This window comes from Bubalus bubalis, chromosome 12, assembly GCF_019923935.1.
Source record: "Bubalus bubalis isolate 160015118507 breed Murrah chromosome 12, NDDB_SH_1, whole genome shotgun sequence".
Classification (NCBI taxonomy): Eukaryota; Metazoa; Chordata; class Mammalia; order Artiodactyla; family Bovidae; genus Bubalus; species Bubalus bubalis.
The window spans coordinates 100,077,031-100,094,540 of NC_059168.1; the positions used below are offsets into that span (position 1 = coordinate 100,077,031).

At 53.2% G+C, this 17,510-nt stretch overlaps 1 protein-coding gene across 3 annotated transcripts in view; it reads left to right on the forward strand.

Moving 5' to 3' along the window:
* HMCN2 (hemicentin 2) overlaps nt 1-17,510 on the forward strand; it is a 175,834-nt gene that overhangs the window by 99,409 nt on the left and 58,915 nt on the right. For all 3 annotated transcript variants that reach the window (XM_044926449.2, XM_025261852.3, XM_025261853.3), the window contains exons 35-48: nt 899-1,053; nt 1,506-1,602; nt 2,682-2,777; nt 4,265-4,441; nt 5,476-5,633; nt 6,657-6,780; nt 7,442-7,617; nt 8,872-8,968; nt 9,175-9,294; nt 11,728-11,889; nt 12,802-13,083; nt 14,238-14,405; nt 16,005-16,118; nt 16,535-16,621. In XM_044926449.2, coding sequence (XP_044782384.2) covers nt 899-1,053; nt 1,506-1,602; nt 2,682-2,777; nt 4,265-4,441; nt 5,476-5,633; nt 6,657-6,780; nt 7,442-7,617; nt 8,872-8,968; nt 9,175-9,294; nt 11,728-11,889; nt 12,802-13,083; nt 14,238-14,405; nt 16,005-16,118; nt 16,535-16,621 — 2,013 coding nt within the window. The remainder of the gene's footprint in view (nt 1-898; nt 1,054-1,505; nt 1,603-2,681; nt 2,778-4,264; nt 4,442-5,475; nt 5,634-6,656; nt 6,781-7,441; nt 7,618-8,871; nt 8,969-9,174; nt 9,295-11,727; nt 11,890-12,801; nt 13,084-14,237; nt 14,406-16,004; nt 16,119-16,534; nt 16,622-17,510) is intronic.

Consider the following 17,510-nt stretch of genomic DNA (forward strand, 5'->3'; position numbering starts at 1 on the left):
TGAATGGATGGATGATGGATGGATAGATGATGGATGAATGAATGGATAGATGATGGATAGATAGATGGTAGATGGGTGGATGGATGATGAATAATGGATGGATGATGGATGATAGATGATGGGTGGATGGATGGTTGTTGGATGGATGATAGATGGATGATGAATGATGGATGAATGGATGAATAAATGGATGGATGATGGATAGATAGATGGTGGATGGATGGATGGTTGGTGGATGATGGATGGATGGTTAGATGGATGATGGATGGATGGATGATGGTTGATGGGTGGATGCAGGATGAATGAGTGGATGGATGATGCATAGATAGATGGTAGATGGATGGATGGATGGTGGATGGATGGTTGATGAATGATGGATGGATAGATGGATGGTTGATGGATGGATGAATGACGTATGGTTGGATAGATGGATGATGGATGGATGGTTGATGGATGGATAGATGGATGGTTGATGGATGGATGGTTGATGGATGGATGGATGATGGATGGATGGATGATGAATGATGGATGAATGGATGATAGATGAGTGGATGGATGGATGATAGATGAATGGATGGATGATGGATGGATGAATGGATCTATGATGGATGATGGATGGTGAATAGATGAATGGATGATGGATGGACGAATGGATCTATGATGGATGATAGATGATGGATGGTGGATGGGAGAATTTCAAAAGGAAAGACCTGCTCTGCTGGCTCCCAGCCTAGTGCTCTTCCCCACAACGCCAGGTGTCTGGAGGGTTGAGTGGGAGGAAGCTAGAGGTCAGCCCCGCAAGGCCACTCCCTCACTACCCAGGCATTGAGGAGGTTTCTGGGTGCCCACCGCACCCCTCCTGAACCTGACTGGGCCTCCCTGCCTCTCCTCTGCCCAGAGCTCCCATCGGTGGTCATAGTTGGGGGTGAGAACATCACAGCCCCTTTCCTGCAGCCTGTGACCCTCCGATGTGCAGGGACTGGGGTGCCTACCCCAAGCCTCCGCTGGTGGAAGGATGGGGTGGCTCTGGCAGCCTCAGGGGGGAGCCTGCAGGTATGTGCAAGGGCCCCAGGGCTGGTGGGACAACTGCACACGTGGAGTGGCTGCTTTTTAGGGTCCTGGAGAGCCCAAGACGGGCCCTGGCAGCCTGAGGGCAGAACAAACAATGTCCACTTATCCTGGAAATGCTCAGTGGACACTGGGGTGCTGGGTCTGAAGAAGGAAGGGAGCCCTTAGCTTCGACCGTGTCCCCAGAGTTTGGGTGGCCAGAGGGAGAAAGTTGGGGGAGGGGAGTAGCCCCCAAGATCAGAGGAATCCTCTGGAATCTGAAAGCAGGGCTCAGAACTCCACCCCAGAACCAAGCTTGTGCCCATCCTCACTTTCTCCTGCCCTGGGGTCAGCAGTAGCCTGTCCCCTCGCCATATCCCAGTGTCGCTCGGACTGCCCTGACCCCAGGCCCCACCCACCTCCCTGCTACACACCTGCTCTTCCTCCTGTCCCCCCAGATCGAGAAGGTGGACCTGAAGGACGAAGGCACCTATGCTTGTGTCGCCACTAACCTGGCCGGGGAGAGCAGGAAGGAAGTGATGCTCAGGGTGTTAGGTAAGGAGACCATGACTGGGTGGTTGAGGGCCCGTGGGGCCACTGCCAGAGGTCCGAGATGGCTGAGGTTCCTAAAATCAATGTCACGTACTTAACTTTAGATGTTGATGGGACTTCCCTGGTGATCCAATGGTTAAGACTCTACACTCCCACTGCAGGGGGCATGGGTTTGATCCCTGGTTGGGGAACTAAGATCCCACATGCTATGCAGTGCAGCCAATAAGATAAAATAAGTAGAAAGTCATTTACTGTGGCCCCTTTTGGTTGTTTATATATATGTGTGTGTATATATATATATATATATATAATTTTATTCATCTGTTTATTTTTTGCTGTGCCGATTCTTCCTTGTCGCATGGGCTCTTTTTCTAGCTGCGGGCCAGCAGGGGCTACTCTCTAGTTGCGGTCAGCTTCTCATTGCGGCGGCCTCTCTTGTTGTGGCACACGGGTCCTAGGGCACGTGGGCTTCAGTGGTTGTGGCCACGTAGGCTCGGCAGTTGCTGCTCACGGGCTCTAGTGCACAGGTTCAGTAGTTGTGGCACACAGGCTTAGTTGCTACATGGCAAGTGGGATCTTCCCAGACCAGGGATCGAACCCATGTCTCCTGCATTGGCAGGTGGATTCCTTACCACAAAGCCACAAGGGAAGCCTTCCTTTTGATTGCTTTCTGTTAGACTTTCAGTGGACAGCCTGTTCTCGTTCATTTGTATCTTTGCTTGTTTTATGCATTTGAGGGCTCATTTAGGTCCTTGGGTATATGGGCACATCCTTGCCCTTGTCACTCCTCATGACTGCCTGGGGTCCCTGGGGTCCACCTCACCACTGTGCCTGATGCTGGCTGCTCCTGGAGGGGAGGGGGGTGTTGGGTGCCAGGGTCATCCTTGTATGATTGAAACAAAGCTTGCCTCCCAGGGCCTTTGTTCTTGGGCAGGAGGGGATTTCTTAATCAGCACACGTGAGCCGTTGGGGTGCCTTATTGCCCAGGCCCCCTTGGGAAGGCTGGGGAGGGGTCTTAGGGTGGCTGAGATGAGCTGCCTGGAGCCTCACCCGGAAAGCCAGGATCTCCTTGTCTCCCCTAGTGCCTCCCAACATCGAGCCGGGTCTGGTCAACAAGGCGGTGCTAGAAAATGCCTCCGTGACCTTGGAGTGCCTGGCTTCCGGCGTGCCCCCTCCTGGTAAGTAAGACCCCTCCCCTTGTCTGAAAGCCACCTCCAGCCAACCCCAGTTCCCATCTGAAGAGGTCAGCCAGGGCTCCAGGTACCACTCTGGCTGAGGATGAAATCAGCAGACCTTCCCCTTCCCTCCCTCACGCTCCCCTTGTCCTTCTCAGCAGCTCTTTATATCATGACCATTATACACCAGGGCCCAGAGCCTTTGCCCTGGTGTCTGAAACAAACCTGCAGGATTTCTGCTGAGTTCGTGGATTCATGGGGCTGCCCCTAGGCTGGGGGGTGAGAATCTTCTCTAGACCAGCAGTTTAGGAAAGGTCTGGGAGCTGGGGCTGGGTGTAAATGCCCAGCAGACAGGATGGGCCCAGGAAGACGGTACATTTCCTGTCCCGCATCGGAACCATGGCAACCCTGCTTTGCCTGGGGTAGTGAGCCCTGGAGGTATTGGCCCTCTGCCGTGGGGGAACCCTGTTCTGGCATGGGCCCTGGCAGGATGGAAGCAAGTTGAAGATACAGTTGGTCCTTATTTATTTATAATCTCTTTATTAACTTTATTTTTTAATTGCAGTACAATTAATTTACAATGTTGTGTTAATTTCTGCTGTACAGCAAAGTGATTCAGTTGTACACATATATGTACATTCTTTATAAATATTCTTTTCCATGATGGTTTATCATAAGATATTGAATATAGTTCTCTGTGCTGTATGGTAGGACCTTGCTGTTCCATCCTATACATGACAGCTTACATCTGCTGACCCCAGCCTCCCACTCCATCCCTCTCCCTCCCCCACGCCCCCTAGGCAACCACAAGCCTGTTCTCTATGTCGGTGAGTCTGTTTTTGTTTCATGGATAGGTTCATTTGTATCATATTTTAGATTCCACATATAAGTGATATCATATGGTATTTGTCTGTCTCTTTCTGGTATTTGTCTTTACTTCACTTAGTGTGATAATCTCTAGTTCCATCCATGCTGCTGCAAATGGCATTGGTTTGTTCTTTTTTCATGGCTGTGTAATATTCCCTTGTATATATGTACCATATCTTCTTTATCCGTCCATCTGTTGATGGACATTTAGGCCGTTTCCTTATCTCAGTTATTGTGAATAGTGCTGCTATGAACCTGGGGTCCATGTATCTATTCACAGTTGATCCATAATGATGAGCCTGCTGTTTTGGGGTGTACTGTATTCTCTTTTAAAGATCTGCCTCGTGGGTGGTCTCCTGGCAGGAGTAAGATGTGAAGGGGCCAGGCTGGCTTTGACTGTTCTCGACCCTGGCTGCTCCAGCCTGTGTCCCTCTCTGCCTTTGATTCCATCTCAGACAACTGCCGTATTCTGCTCCCATCTGTCTTCCTTTCAGGCTTTCTCCAGTGCCTGAAATAAAGTCGCACCATATGGGCACCCTGGAAGCCCCCCCCTCGGATGCACAGGACACAGGCACACTCTGAAAGGCTGGCAGGGACCCTTGCATCTCTCTTCTCTTCCCCAGATATCTCCTGGTTTAAGGGCCGCCAGCCTATCTCTGCCTGGAACAGAACGATGGTGTCAACTGATGGGAGAGTTCTTCTCATTGAGCAAGCCCAGCTTTCTGATGCTGGGAGCTACCGCTGTGTGGCATCCAATGTGGTGGGCAGCACAGAGTTGCAGTACAGCCTGCGGGTCAATGGTGAGCTGCTCAGGACTAAAGGGATCTGTCCCCAGAGTTGTTGCTCATCCATTTGTCCCATCTCTCATCCATCCATCCTTCCCTTCTTCCATCCACCACCCATCCTTCATCCATTCATCCATCCTTCCTGTCTTCCATCCATCATCCATTCACCCATCAATCATCCATGCATCCATGCTTCCTTTCATTTATCTTTCCTTCCTTCCACCTATCATTTATCCATCCATCCATTCAACTATCCATTCTTCCATTTAAACATGGAAACACCCAACTGTCCATCCATTGATTCAACCAACCATTCAATTCTCTGCCCATCTAACCCACCCACCCATCTAACCATCCAGCTATCCATCCCCCAACCATTCTTCTGTTCAAACATCAATTCCTCCATCTGTCCATCTTCTATCCAACCACTTTTATTGGGTATAGACACAACTCAGAGATATTGCAGTTTCGGTTCCAGACCACCACAATAAAGCAAATACCAAAATAAAGCAAGTCACATGAGTTTTTTTTGGCTTCCCAGTGCATAGAAAAGTCCTATATATACTGTACTGTAGTCTGTTACATGTGCAATAGCACTGTGTCTAAAACATGGACATACCTTAATTAAAAAGTACTTTATTGCTAAAAACTGCTATCATCTGAGCCTTGGGTGAGTCATGGTAACATCAAAGATCACTGATCACCCTAACAGGCATTCTCAACCCCTGTGACCCCTACGCCATCAGCAATGATGATGACCTCATGGTAACCAGGAGGCCCAAGTTCAAGAGCTGCTTCTGCCAGCTCCTGGTGGGTCAACCGTGGGCAGGCCACTGGCCCTCTCTAAGCCTCAGTTTCTCATCTGTGGGGTCAGAAGGATGAAACAAGCAGCCTCGAGACCCTGGGAGTGCCCTGCCCGTGTTGGGAGTGGCTGTCCCTGAGCTTTCGTCAGTGGCCATGCACTCCTGTGGGGGTGCCCGGCCAGGGGCCCTGCCTGCTTCACCCTCAGTGGGGCTCAGCCTGTGCCCCGTGTCACCCTCGCTCCGCAGTGCCCCCGCGCATCACGCTGCCGCCGAGCCTCCCGGGCCCTGTGCTGCTCCACAGCCCGGTTCGGCTGACCTGTAACGCCACCGGGGCTCCCAGCCCCATGCTGATGTGGCTGAAGGATGGAAACCCCGTGTCCACTGCAGGGACCGCCGGTCTCCAGGTCAGTGGGGGTGGGTGGGGGGTCCCAGCTCACCTCTCTGGTGCCTCAGTAGATGCTGGGAACGGAGGTCAGGGCCTGGGACCGCCAGGGGGAGAGGGCGACAATGATGGCCCAGGACGGTTGGCTGCAGGGAGGAAGGGGAGCAGCTGAAAGGAGTCAGGGGCCAGGTGGTCTCCAGGAACAAGGCCCACCACCAATATAAGACATAATCATAATATAATGTAGTGTAATATAACGTACACTGCATTATGCATAGGATGGGCAGGGAAGCCTGGCATGCTGCAGTCCACGGGGTCGCAAAGAGTCGGACACGACTGAGCGACTGAACTGAACATAACATAATGTTAATGTAACATATGTTAGGAACCAAATATATAATTTAAAATTTTCTAGTAACTGCATTAGACTGAGTAAAAAGACACAGGTGAAGCCAATTTTAATAATACATTTTAGGGGATTTCCTGACTATCCAGTTATCAGGACTCCGTGCTTCCACTGCAAGGGCCGGGGTTTGATCCTGGGTCAGGGAACTAAGATCCTGCACGCTGCCCAGCGCAGGCAAAATTAATGAATGAGTAAACAAAGAAACAAGCAAACAGGATACCCTTTGGCTATATAAAAATGGAATATTTTTAAAACTGCTGTATAAAAAATACATTTTAGTTCACCCAGTATATTCAAAAGGCTTCACTGTATCAAGTGATCATTATAAAACGTCGTTAACCAGACATCTTACCTTCTCCTTTTGGTACAAACCCTTTGAAATCTGTCATGTATCTTATACCTGGGGACCGGCCATATCTCAAGGGCTCCCAGCCCCAGCCCTACTCCCCAGGGGACCCTTTCTCAGGGCTGATGGGATTGCCCACCAGCCAGCAGAGGTTCTGAGGTTCGGGTACACCTCGCATTTCCAGTGCATTGCTGGGGGGCTCTGGGGGCCTGGGCAGCTGCCCAGGCGCACCTGCCAGCAATGCCAGCTTGTGAAGGGGACAGATCGCCCATGGACTTTCTTCTGGGGTACAGGTCTTCCCTGGGGGCCGGGTCCTCATGCTGGCCAGTGCCCGGGTCTCCGACTCCGGCAGCTACTCCTGCGTGGCCGTGAATGCAGTGGGCGAGGACCGCCGGGACGTCGTCCTGCGTGTCCACAGTGAGTCTCGGGCCCCAGAGGCTGCCGGGTGTGGGCTGGAGGCTCAAGACGGTGGGGCTGGGGCATCCCCAGTGGGTAGATGTGCCAGGTCTGTCCTGAGACCGTGTCTGCCTTCATGTAGGGGTCCATTGGACCCCCCCACCCCCACCCCGAGCCATGTCTTAAACTGTGAGACTCCCTTGTCATGGACAGGTGGGCTGGTGGGCCCTTTCTTCAGTGGTAACATCTGATACAACTAAAGTACAAAATCAGGGGTCTTCCCTGGTGGTCCAGTGGTTAAGACTCTGCGCTCCCAATGCAGGGGGCAAGGGTTTGATCCCTGATGAGGGAACTAAGATCCCATATGCTGTGCATGGCCTGGTCTAAGACCTTAAATAAATAAAGATTAAAGTTTCTTTTTAAAAAATTTATAAAAGTAAAGTACAAAATCATATTCAGAATATTGACGTCATAACCCACCATCCTATTGAGGTTTGGGGGTCTCCTCTGCTGGTCATTGAGGGGAGGAGAAGAGGGCTTCAGTTCAGGGGGTGGCCCCCATCCTCAAGGCACCTCCCCATCCCCCGTGTTTGCTCCTGGCTGCTGGAAGGGGGAGGTTCTGACTCAGGACGTGACTCGACTCACCCGCCTGAGACAGCCCCCACCCCGCCCCCTCCCGCAGTGCCCCCCAGCATCCTCGGAGAAGAGCGGAACGTGTCTGTCGTGGCTAACGAGTCCGTGGCCCTGGAGTGCAGGAGCCATGCTGTGCCCCCTCCTGTGCTGAGTTGGCGCAAGGACGGCCGCCCCCTGGAGCCCCGGCCCGGCATCTACCTCTCTATAGACAAGGCCTTACTGGAGGTGTGCGGCCTCCCAGGCCACCAAGGAGGGCCCCACCGTGAGCAGAGCTGAGCCCTGACCCGGGCAGGCAGGGACACACCCTCCAACATCAGTTCAACTCATCTCGACTTGCAGCGCATCCAGTCCCCAGACCCAGCAGAGCTGCCTCCAGCCAAACTGGGATGGAGAGCGAAGCCCCAGGACTGAGCCCTGGGAACTTCTCTCAGCCCCTTCAGTTCAGTTCAATTCAGTTGCTCAGTCATGTCCGACTCTTTGCGACCCCATGGACTGCAGCACGCCAGGCCTCTTTGTCCATCACCAACTCAAACTCATGTCCATTGAGTCAGTGATGCCATCCAACCATCTCATCCTCTGTCATCCCCTTCTCCTCCCGCCTTCAATCTTTCCCAGCATCAGGGTCTTTTCCAATGAGTCAGTTCTTCACATCAGGTAGCCAGTGTATTGGAATTTCAGTTTCAGCATCAGTCTTTCTCAGCCCCTTCCCTCCCCCCAAAGCTTTCCACCCGTTTTTCACTCCTTGCTGGAAAGCCTTCTTGCCTTTGGGCATTTAAGGCCCTTCATCCGGCCCGGCAAGGCAAGGGGTGTCTAGAGTGAGCCCGGATCTCACCTTTATCCCGCCCCTCCTGAGTGTGGCAGGCACCTCCTGTCTGGACCTCTCTGGCCTCAGGTCTCTCACCTGTGAGCACGGTGACACCTTTCTCCTGGGCTGGCCGGGAGTTCCAGAGAATGCCTGTGTGGTCCCCACTTGCCCCAGAGAACAGCTCATCCACCTCAGCTAGGGGAAGGGGGCACAGCTCCAAGCTTTTGGGGAGCACGCTCCGCTCCAGCCAGCTCCTCCTTCCCCCAGCCCCCTGCACTTTGTGATGTGATCATTCCTAACTCCGAGGACCTTCAGTTTGGCTTCCTCTGCCTGGAATACTGCCCCCTCCTTCCTCTTTTATTCTTCAAAGCCACAGCGCGGCTCCATTATCCCCCAGGTCAGGATCTGACCCCTGAGGCAGGGCCCCCTTTGCCTGCCCCTTGGGACACGGCTATGGATGTGAAGTGGGGTGAGGCTGGCAGGGCCACTAAGCCCCTGGCTCCCAGAAACTTCCTTGTGCCAGAGGTACAGCAGGTGTTATCACTGATTTATCAACCCCCAGGTTCCAGGTGGGAGTGTGGGCTCGGCGAGGGAAAATGACGGGCCCAGGGTTACACAGATGTGGCACCATCTCTGCGCTGGACCCCTGACGGGTGGTTTTTGCTCCCGGCCAGGTGGACAGAGCCGAGGTGGGGGATACGGGCCGCTATACCTGTGAGGCGCTGAACCAAGTGGGCCGCTCGGAGAAGCACTACAACCTCAATGTCTGGGGTGAGGATCTCCCCGGCTGGGCTGGGCTGGGGTCCCTCCCCGCTGCGTCTGTCAGGGCTGGCTCTCAAGCCCAGGGCGGAGGGCGCTGCTGCCTTGAATGGGTCCCAGGACACAGCCTTCCCCCGCCCCACCCTCTCCCCGGGGTCTCTTTCTCATCCCAGTCCCCAGCTTCCTGCCCTCCTCACCTCTGCTCTGTTTTTACTCAGTCCCTCCAGTGTTCCCCTCGCGGGAGCCACGCACCGTAACCGTGACCGAGGGGCACCCCGCCAGGCTCTCCTGCGATTGTCGGGGCGTTCCCTTCCCCAAGATCTCCTGGAAGAAGGACGGTAGGCTGGCTGAGCCCCAGGCTCACTGCCCCACCCATGGAGGCTGCTCCCTGCCCTTGCTTCCAACCCTGGCTGAGATGGAGACGGGTGCAGGTGCTGGTCACAGAAGCCCCCCACGCCCCTCCAGCCCCTTCTCAGCCAGTGAGAGCTAGACTGATCTCAGGGCCTCCCGTCAGATGTCTCTTCTTCCAGGAAGCCCTCCCTGACCTCCCTCCCAGTCTAGGGAGAGGACCTCCTTGACACCGCCCCTGTGTTAACTTGTCATGTCACCCACCTTAGTCCCTCAGTGTCTGCTCCTCTATGAATCCCTGAGCCCCGGGAGGCATTGTCTGGGAATTCAGCAGTGGCTTAGCAGTGCCTGGTACAAAAGAGATGCTCAGTGAATATTTGGAATTCATTCATTTAACTAGTATTTATTGAGAGCCTGTCTGTGCCAGGCATCATTCTAGGTGCTAGAAATGCATCAGTGGATCAAGATAGTCAGATAATAAGTGAAAAACGAGTACAGGCATACCTCATTTTAATGCACCGTGTTTAGAGTTTCACAGGTGTTATATATTTTACAAATTGAAGGCTTATGGCAACCCTGCCTCCAAAAAGTCTGTTGGTGTCATTTTTCCAACAGTATTTGCTCACTCTGGGTCTCTGTCACATTCTGATAATGCTCACAGTATTTATGACTTCATTGTTATTATTAAGTCTGTTATGGTGATCTGTGATCAGTGATCTCTGATGTTACTACTGAAGAAAGTTTATGACTTGCTGAAGGTTCAGATGATGGTTAGCTTTTTAAAATATTTTTAATTAAGTTGTGTACATTGTTTTCTTTTCACACAGTATTGCACACTTAACAGATTATAGTATCAACATATATGCACCAGGGAACCAAAAATTCATGTGACTCACTTCATTTCGATACTTGCTTTATTGCGGTAGCCTAGAACTGAAGCTGTGCGATTTCTGAGGTGTGCCTGTAAATGACTTAATATCTGATGTGATAAATGCTATGGAGAAAAATATAAGCCAAGAAAGAGGAGAAGACTGCTGGGGGAGTGATGGGATTTGCAATTTTAAGTTGAGTGGTCAGGGACATTTGACCAAGCAGACATGAAGAAGGTGAGGGATGAACATGAGACGACTGGGAAAGGCATTCCAGGCAGGTGAGAGCAGATGCAAAGGTCCTGGGGCAGGAGTGAGCCAGGTGTGGTGGAAGAACAACAGAGGGGTCAGTGGGGCTGCAGCAGATTCAGCTCGAGATGGTCACGTGAGCTGTGATGGCTCGGTCAAAGGCTGTTGTAAGGATCCCAGCTTCTACCTTGAGTGAGATGGGCTGTTTTAGGAGTCTGGAAAAAGGAGGGACACAATCTGGTTTGTACTCAGCAGGTTCCTGCCAGCATGATAAGAACAGACCGTTGGGAACAAGGGTGGGAGCAGGATGCCAGTGAGGGGGCTTCCGCAAGGACTCCAGGCAAGAGAAACTGGCACCTGGACTAGGTGGGTAGCCAGGAGGTACTGAGAGGCGGCCATAGTCTTCTGGATGCATTTCAGAGGCAATGCTGGCAGGATTTCCTGATGGCTGGGATGAGGGGCTAAGGAGAATGAGGAGTCGAGGATGACTTGAAGATTTGGCCTGGCAATCGAGAGAGTTGCTACCATCACCGAGATAGACAGGCTGTGAGGGCAGGTTTACGGGGTCAGACTGGGAGTTTGCGGCATTTTAATGTTCAGATCTGTTAGACATCCAATGAGATGTTAAATGGGCAGTCAGCCAGAGGTGTCTGGAGCTCAGAGGAGAGGTCTGGGCTAAGAATAAATCCAAAAGTGACAAGACAAGCCGAGATCACCAGGGGAGAGAGCGTGGACAGAGAATAGAATGTAAGAGTGAGGAAGCATGTCATGTGCCCACCTGGGCCCCTCCCCCGGCTGGGACACGTGCTGCTGGATGATGGGAGCCCAGAGGGCTGCTCCTCCGTGACAGGTGCAGGGTGATGGAAGTTAGCGCCTCCAGGGTTACAAAATCCTTCCCTGCATCGGGGTCTCCTTGCTTCCAGGCGTGCCTGTTGCTTGGTCTCCCTCCCTCACCACTGTAGCTAGACAGATGGGTCGTTCACTCAATAGCCTTCATTAAGCCTTAATATATGCCAGGCCCCGGAGAGCCTCCAAGGACCCCAGGGAGAAAGTGAGGCAGGGTCTTCCCTCCAGGAGAGCCCAGGCCAGGGAGGGATTCAGACATGCCACCTGTAGGTAGAGCTGGGTTGGGGACAAGCTCAGAGTTGTGGGTTATCAGAGGGGGTTCTGGGATCAGATTTGGTGCTCAGGGAAGTCTTCCTGGTGGAGGTGACATTTAGTGGGCATCTGCGGGATGAGCAGGAGTTGGCCAGGATGGATTGGAGGAAGGACTAGGGACCAGGGGCTTCTTTCTCATGCATCCAGGTCAGCCCCTGCCCGGGGAGGGGGCCAGCCTTGCGCAGGTGTCAGCTGTGGGGCGGCTGCTGTATCTGGGCCTGGCCCAGCCAGCCCAGGAGGGAACGTACACCTGTGAGTGCAGCAACGTGGCCGGAAATAGCAGCGAGGACCAGCAGCTGGTGGTGTATGGTGAGTCAGACTGGGATGACCTGGACCAGGCGGAAAGGGCTGGAAGGGGTCAGCCTGATGGGTGGGCAACCAGGCACCCTGGCAGGGCAGACCTCACCCCCCAAAACCCAAGCAAAGACAGAAGCTGGATTCTCCTGTCCCACTTTAGGTTACTGCCATTTTAACTGCCCCCTCCAAGTCAGCTTCTTATAGCTCCTGACCGTGAGAGAGCAAGCAGCTTGATGCCAAGAGACCCCCAATGGCCCAGAGAGAAAAAGGAAACCACAGCTTGAAACAGCTGGAAACTAAAGAAACGTAAAATTGATATACAGTTCCTATATGTGATGGAAACTCAAGTCTCCATCTACCTATCCTATGGGGAATAAAATTAAATATCTCAGCCTTATATAAATCATTCTAGAAAATAAATCCCATGGACAGGGGAGCCCGGTGGGCTGCCGTCTCTGGGGTCGCAAAGAGTCGGTCGGACACGACTGAAGCGACTTAGCAGCAGCAGCAGCAGAAAATAAAACCAAGAACACTACCGTCCAACGTCTTGAGGAGAATCCCACCTGTGGAACTATCCCCCACCCCCACCCCCAGCCCTAACAACTGTTTAGAAACCCCTGATTTCTAAGGAAGAAAAGTCCTTACAAATCTTCAGGACCGTGCTGTGAGCTCATTGTCCAAACGGCAGGCCCTCCCGTGATTCCCAGGGTATGGGAGAGGGGGCCGGGGTACCGTGGTGATCCCATTATAGAGATATAAAGTGGAGGCCTGGACAGGTGAGGTCACCTGGCTAAGGTCACACGGCCAGCGGGAGGCAGGGGTACACATGCCAGATGGAGGCGAGCCCAGAGCCTGGCCTGAGGCGTGGTGCCCAGCGGCCCCCTTCCCCGCCCCCACCCCCGACCTGCTTTCTCCCCACCCCAGTTTCCCCGCGGATTGCCGGCCCCCTGGAGCCCTACGTGGATGTGTCCGTGGTTCAGGACGAGGAAGCCAGCCTGGAATGCAACGCCACAGGGAAACCCACGCCCAGGGTGACGTGGGAGCGGGACGGGTGGCCCGTGGGGCCCGAGTCCGGCCTGCGGCTCCAGAACCACGGCCAGAGTCTGCACGTGGAGAGGGCTCGGCCTGCCCACGCTGGGCGCTACAGCTGCGTGGCCGAGAACGAGGCCGGGAGGGCCGAGCGGAGGTTTTCGCTCTCAGTTCTCGGTGAGGACCCGCAGCCTTCGGGAGGGGGCAGGAAGCGGCAAGGCAGCCTCCGTCTCCGTGTTCCTGGGGCCACCTCCTTGTTCTGCCAGGAGCCAGGCCTCTGGCGAAGGCTGCTGTCAGCGGAAGCTGCGAACACTGCTCTCAAAATCAGGACCGGCTCCAAATAGCCCTCATTTCCCTTCCCCTCCCCCCACTTAAAAAAGTTATTTGTTTACTTATTTGGCTGCACCAGAACTTAGTTACCACCCATGGGATCTTTAGTTGCAGCATATGGGAGCTAGTTCCCTGACCCGGAATCGAACTTGGGCCCCCCTGCATTTGGAGCCTGTAGTCGTAGCCACTGGACCACCAGGGAAGTCCCTCATTCTTCCTCTCCTTTGTTGTTTCCCTGCTCTATTCTGGGCAGTCTTTATTCTGCATGGTTCGTGTGTGATGTTGGGATTTGGGCATCCCTAAGAGATCAGCTAGACCGTCATCTGTCTTAGGAAGTCAGGGTGGCTTCCTGTAGGAGGTGACTTTTAAAGCTGAAATGTAAAGGCTAAGTTGGAGTTCATCAGGAGCTAGGGTAAGAGGAAGAGTGTTGGACAGAGGGAACAGACTCTGCGGAGGCCTGGAGCAGAGTAGCTAGAACAGCCTCCTGATTCTAGTCTTTTACTGAGCTCCTACTGCATACCTCAGGGTGGAGGCGAGGAGTGGGAAGAGACAAGGAGAGAGGTGGGCAGGAGTCCTTTAGGGAAGGCCTTCTTATCATATCTCCAGCGTTGCTGGGACCCCAGGCCTCGCTGACCTGTCCCTGCCTGATAGAGTGGGGCTTCCTTTCTGAACGGGACTCTACTGTGTGGGTCTGGGGTCCCATCTGTGTTCCCCGTGGCTCTGATTTCTGTCTCCTTTGCTCAGTTTTGCTCCATACCAGGGTCTGAGCTAAGGGCTTCACACATGTCCTTGTCGGATTCTCCTGGTGTTCCTCTGAGGGGTTGGGGAAACTGAGGCCTCAGCCTGATGCCAGAGTCCAGCATGTGGCCACCACTCACCCCCTTCAGTGGAAGCAGCTCTGAGATTGGGGGTCGGGGATCCTTGGGGAGGCCAGCGGGGAGGTAGGAAAGAGCATACAGCACCCATCTGCATCCCGAATGTGGCTTCTTCCCTGTATCTAGTGCCCCCAGAGCTCATTGGCGACTTGGGCCCACTGACCAATGTTACAGCCACCCTGCACAGCCCCTTGTCACTGTACTGTGAAGCCACAGGCATCCCACCACCAGGGATCCGCTGGTTCCGAGGGGAGGAGCCCATCAGCCCTGGAGAGAACACCTACCTCTTAGCAGGTAAGGTCCGAAACTCAGCTTCTCCCTCTGTCCATCACGTGCCTGTGATCTCTGATCCTGCCTTGCCCAGCATGGTTGGGATAATCGTTTCAGCTATTAGTCTCCCAAGAGTGCACCCCAAAACTCTGGTCAGATGAGGTGCTCCAGGAAAAAAAATAAGGATTTAAATAAGTCTGGAAAAGGCTTCCTGTTCGATTTTCCTGGAGACCCACAAGAATCACTTGCATAGTCAAGGTTCTGATAAGTCCTGCAGCCAAAAAAAAAAAAATTCTCACAGAGCTTATATAACCTCCCATGGAGCTGTAGCAAACTTTTAGAAATGCTGGTCCAAGCACTTTCTCCTCTGAATACTCATCTTCCTCACAAAGCTGGTTTGTGATGGTTCTTGCTGGAATACAAATGGAGAAACTGAGGCTCAGGAGGCAGTATCCCATCAGAATCTTGCAGGGACTTCCAGGCCCACTGAGGCTCAGCCTCAATGACCCATCAATTATTCCATGCAGCCCAAGCTGGGATGGTAAACAAGTTTCCCCTCGTGTATCACTTCCTGTCACTTGGTAGGGTCTGCAGTATTCATCGGATGAGATGAATTCAGAGACTGCATCTGGGTCTGGCAGAAAGGAGAGTGGTGATAGATTAGTGATGTCTGCCCTGGGTACAGGAGTAGCCGTGATGGCAAGTCCTGTATATCTGCTTTCCTTGGGCTGGTCTTAGGAGATCCTTGTGTTCCCCTGAGAGGAACTGGTTCACCTCTGAGAGGTCCTTGGGAGAAGGTGGACTTTCACCAGGTCCATCAGAGTAGAATGGGGTTCTGATCTGAACCAGGATTACATAAACCATTGCTGTGCTTTCAGCTCTAGTCAATCCACAGAAGAGAGGGTAGCCAGGTGACAGAGTCTTCTTACTAGGACAGGGTCAAGTTTACCCCGTGCTTATGTGTGTTTAGTCGCTCAGTCGTGTCTGACTCTTTGCAACCCCATGGACTGTAGCCCGCCAGGCTCCTCTGTCCATGGGGATTCTCCAGGCAAGAGTACTGGAGTGGGTTGCCATGCCCTCCTCCAGGGGATCTTCCTGACCCAGGGATTGAACCCAGGTCTCCCACATTGCAGGCAGATTCTTTACCGTCTGAGTCAACTGGGAAGCTTAAGAGAAGTTTACCCTGGCGTAGGTCTAATATCCAGGCTTCCCTGGTGCCTCAGTGGTAAAGAATTCAACTGCTAATTCAGGAGATTAGGGCTTGATCCCTGGGTTGGAAAAATCCTCCGGAGGAGGAAATGGCAACCCACTCCAGTTTTCTTGCCTGGGAAATCCCATGAGTAGAGGAGCCTTGTGGGCTGCAGTCCATGGGATTGCAAAAGACTTGGACAGGACTTAACGACTAAACAACAGCAAGGACTAACGTCCAGAGGGCTCCATCCATCTGTTGACCCTCCGGGTCTCAGTTTCCCTCTCTGAGGAATGGAACATTGTGGGAGGCAGACACATAAACATCTAAGTATAACGCCCAGCGTGCTCCTCCTCCCGGTGGGCAGCCTAGGCTCAGGTGGGGACAGAAGGCTGCTCGCAGCTGTGCTTGGAGCCCACTCTCCCGCTTCCCAGGTGGCTGGATGCTGAAGCTGACCCAGGCGCAGGAGCAGGACAGAGGCCTCTACTCCTGCCTGGCCAGCAACGAGGCTGGGGAGGCACGGAGGGACTTCAGCGTGGAGGTCCTGGGTACGTCACCGCGTGGTTCTCACGGGCGCCCACCCATCCTTCCTTCCAGCCTGGGAGCCTCTGGGAGTGGACCCAGCACAGACAGGAGGGAGAGACCAAGCCTTGTCTTCTTTGACCCATCAGCAGCCTCTTCTCTGAGGCTGCCATAGAACTTTCCAGAAACAGCCAGAACCAACCCAAGATGAAAGGGGGCAAAGATTTTCAATGCCACCCGACTGCCTTCCTCTGACTGGGGCCTTCTCCCAGCAGCACTGGTATTTGCCTCAGCCAGCTGCAAATTTTTATTAGACGCCCTGCCCCATGGCAGCAGGTGTGAAGGAATGGAGAATGGAAGAGAGATACAGTGGGCGCTTGGCTTCCTGCTCCGTGGTTGCTCAGCCTGGTCAGTGAGTGTCTGTCTTCCCTGCTTCTCGCAGTTCCTCCCAGTATTGAGAAGGAGGACGTGGAGGACACAGTCAAGGTCCCCGAAGGGGAGATGGCCCACCTGATGTGCAACGTCTCAGGTAAGGGCCACACAGTGGACTGGAGGAGGGTGAAGAGGCAGCTGTGGGAGGAGGGGTCCTCAGAGATCTGGGGTGCCTGCCCACTGCCCTGCTGTTCCCTGCAGGGTGTCCCTTGCCATCTTGGACTTTTCACTCTCTATGCCTCTGCCACAAACACTCTTCCCTACTCACCTGACTGCAGAGCTCAGCCTCCAAGGTCCTCAGTTCAGTTCAGTCGCTCAGTTGTGTCGGTCTCTTTGCGATCCCATGGACTGCAACACGCCAGGCCTCCCTGTCCATCACCAACTCCAGAAGCTTGCTCAAACTCATGTCCATTGAGTCGGTGATGCCATCCAACCATCTCATCCTCTGTTGTCCCCTTCTCCTCCCACCTTCAATCTTTCCCAGCATTAGGATCTTTTGCAGTGACTCAGTTCTTTGCATAAGGTGGCCAAATATTGGAGTTTCAGCTTCAGCATCAGTCTTTCCAATGAATATTCAGGACTGATTTCCTTTAGGATGGATCTCCTTGAAGTCCAAGGGTCTCTCAAGAGTCTTCTCCAACACCATGGTTCAAAAGCATCAATTCTTCGGCGCCCGGCTTTCTTTATGGTCCAACTCTCACATCCATACATGACCATTGGAAAAACCATAACTTTGACCAGACAGACCTTTGTTGGCAAAGTAATGTCTCTGCTTTTTAATATGCTGTCTAGATTGGTCATAGCTTTTCTTCCAAGGAGCAAGCGTATTTTAATTTTGTGGCTGGAGTCACCATCTGCAGTGATTTTGGAGCCCAAAAAAGTAGTCTCTCACTGTTTCCATTGTTTCCCCATCTATTTCCCATGAAGTGATGGGACTGGATGCCGTGATCTTAGTTTTCTGAATATTGAACTTTAAGCCAACTTTT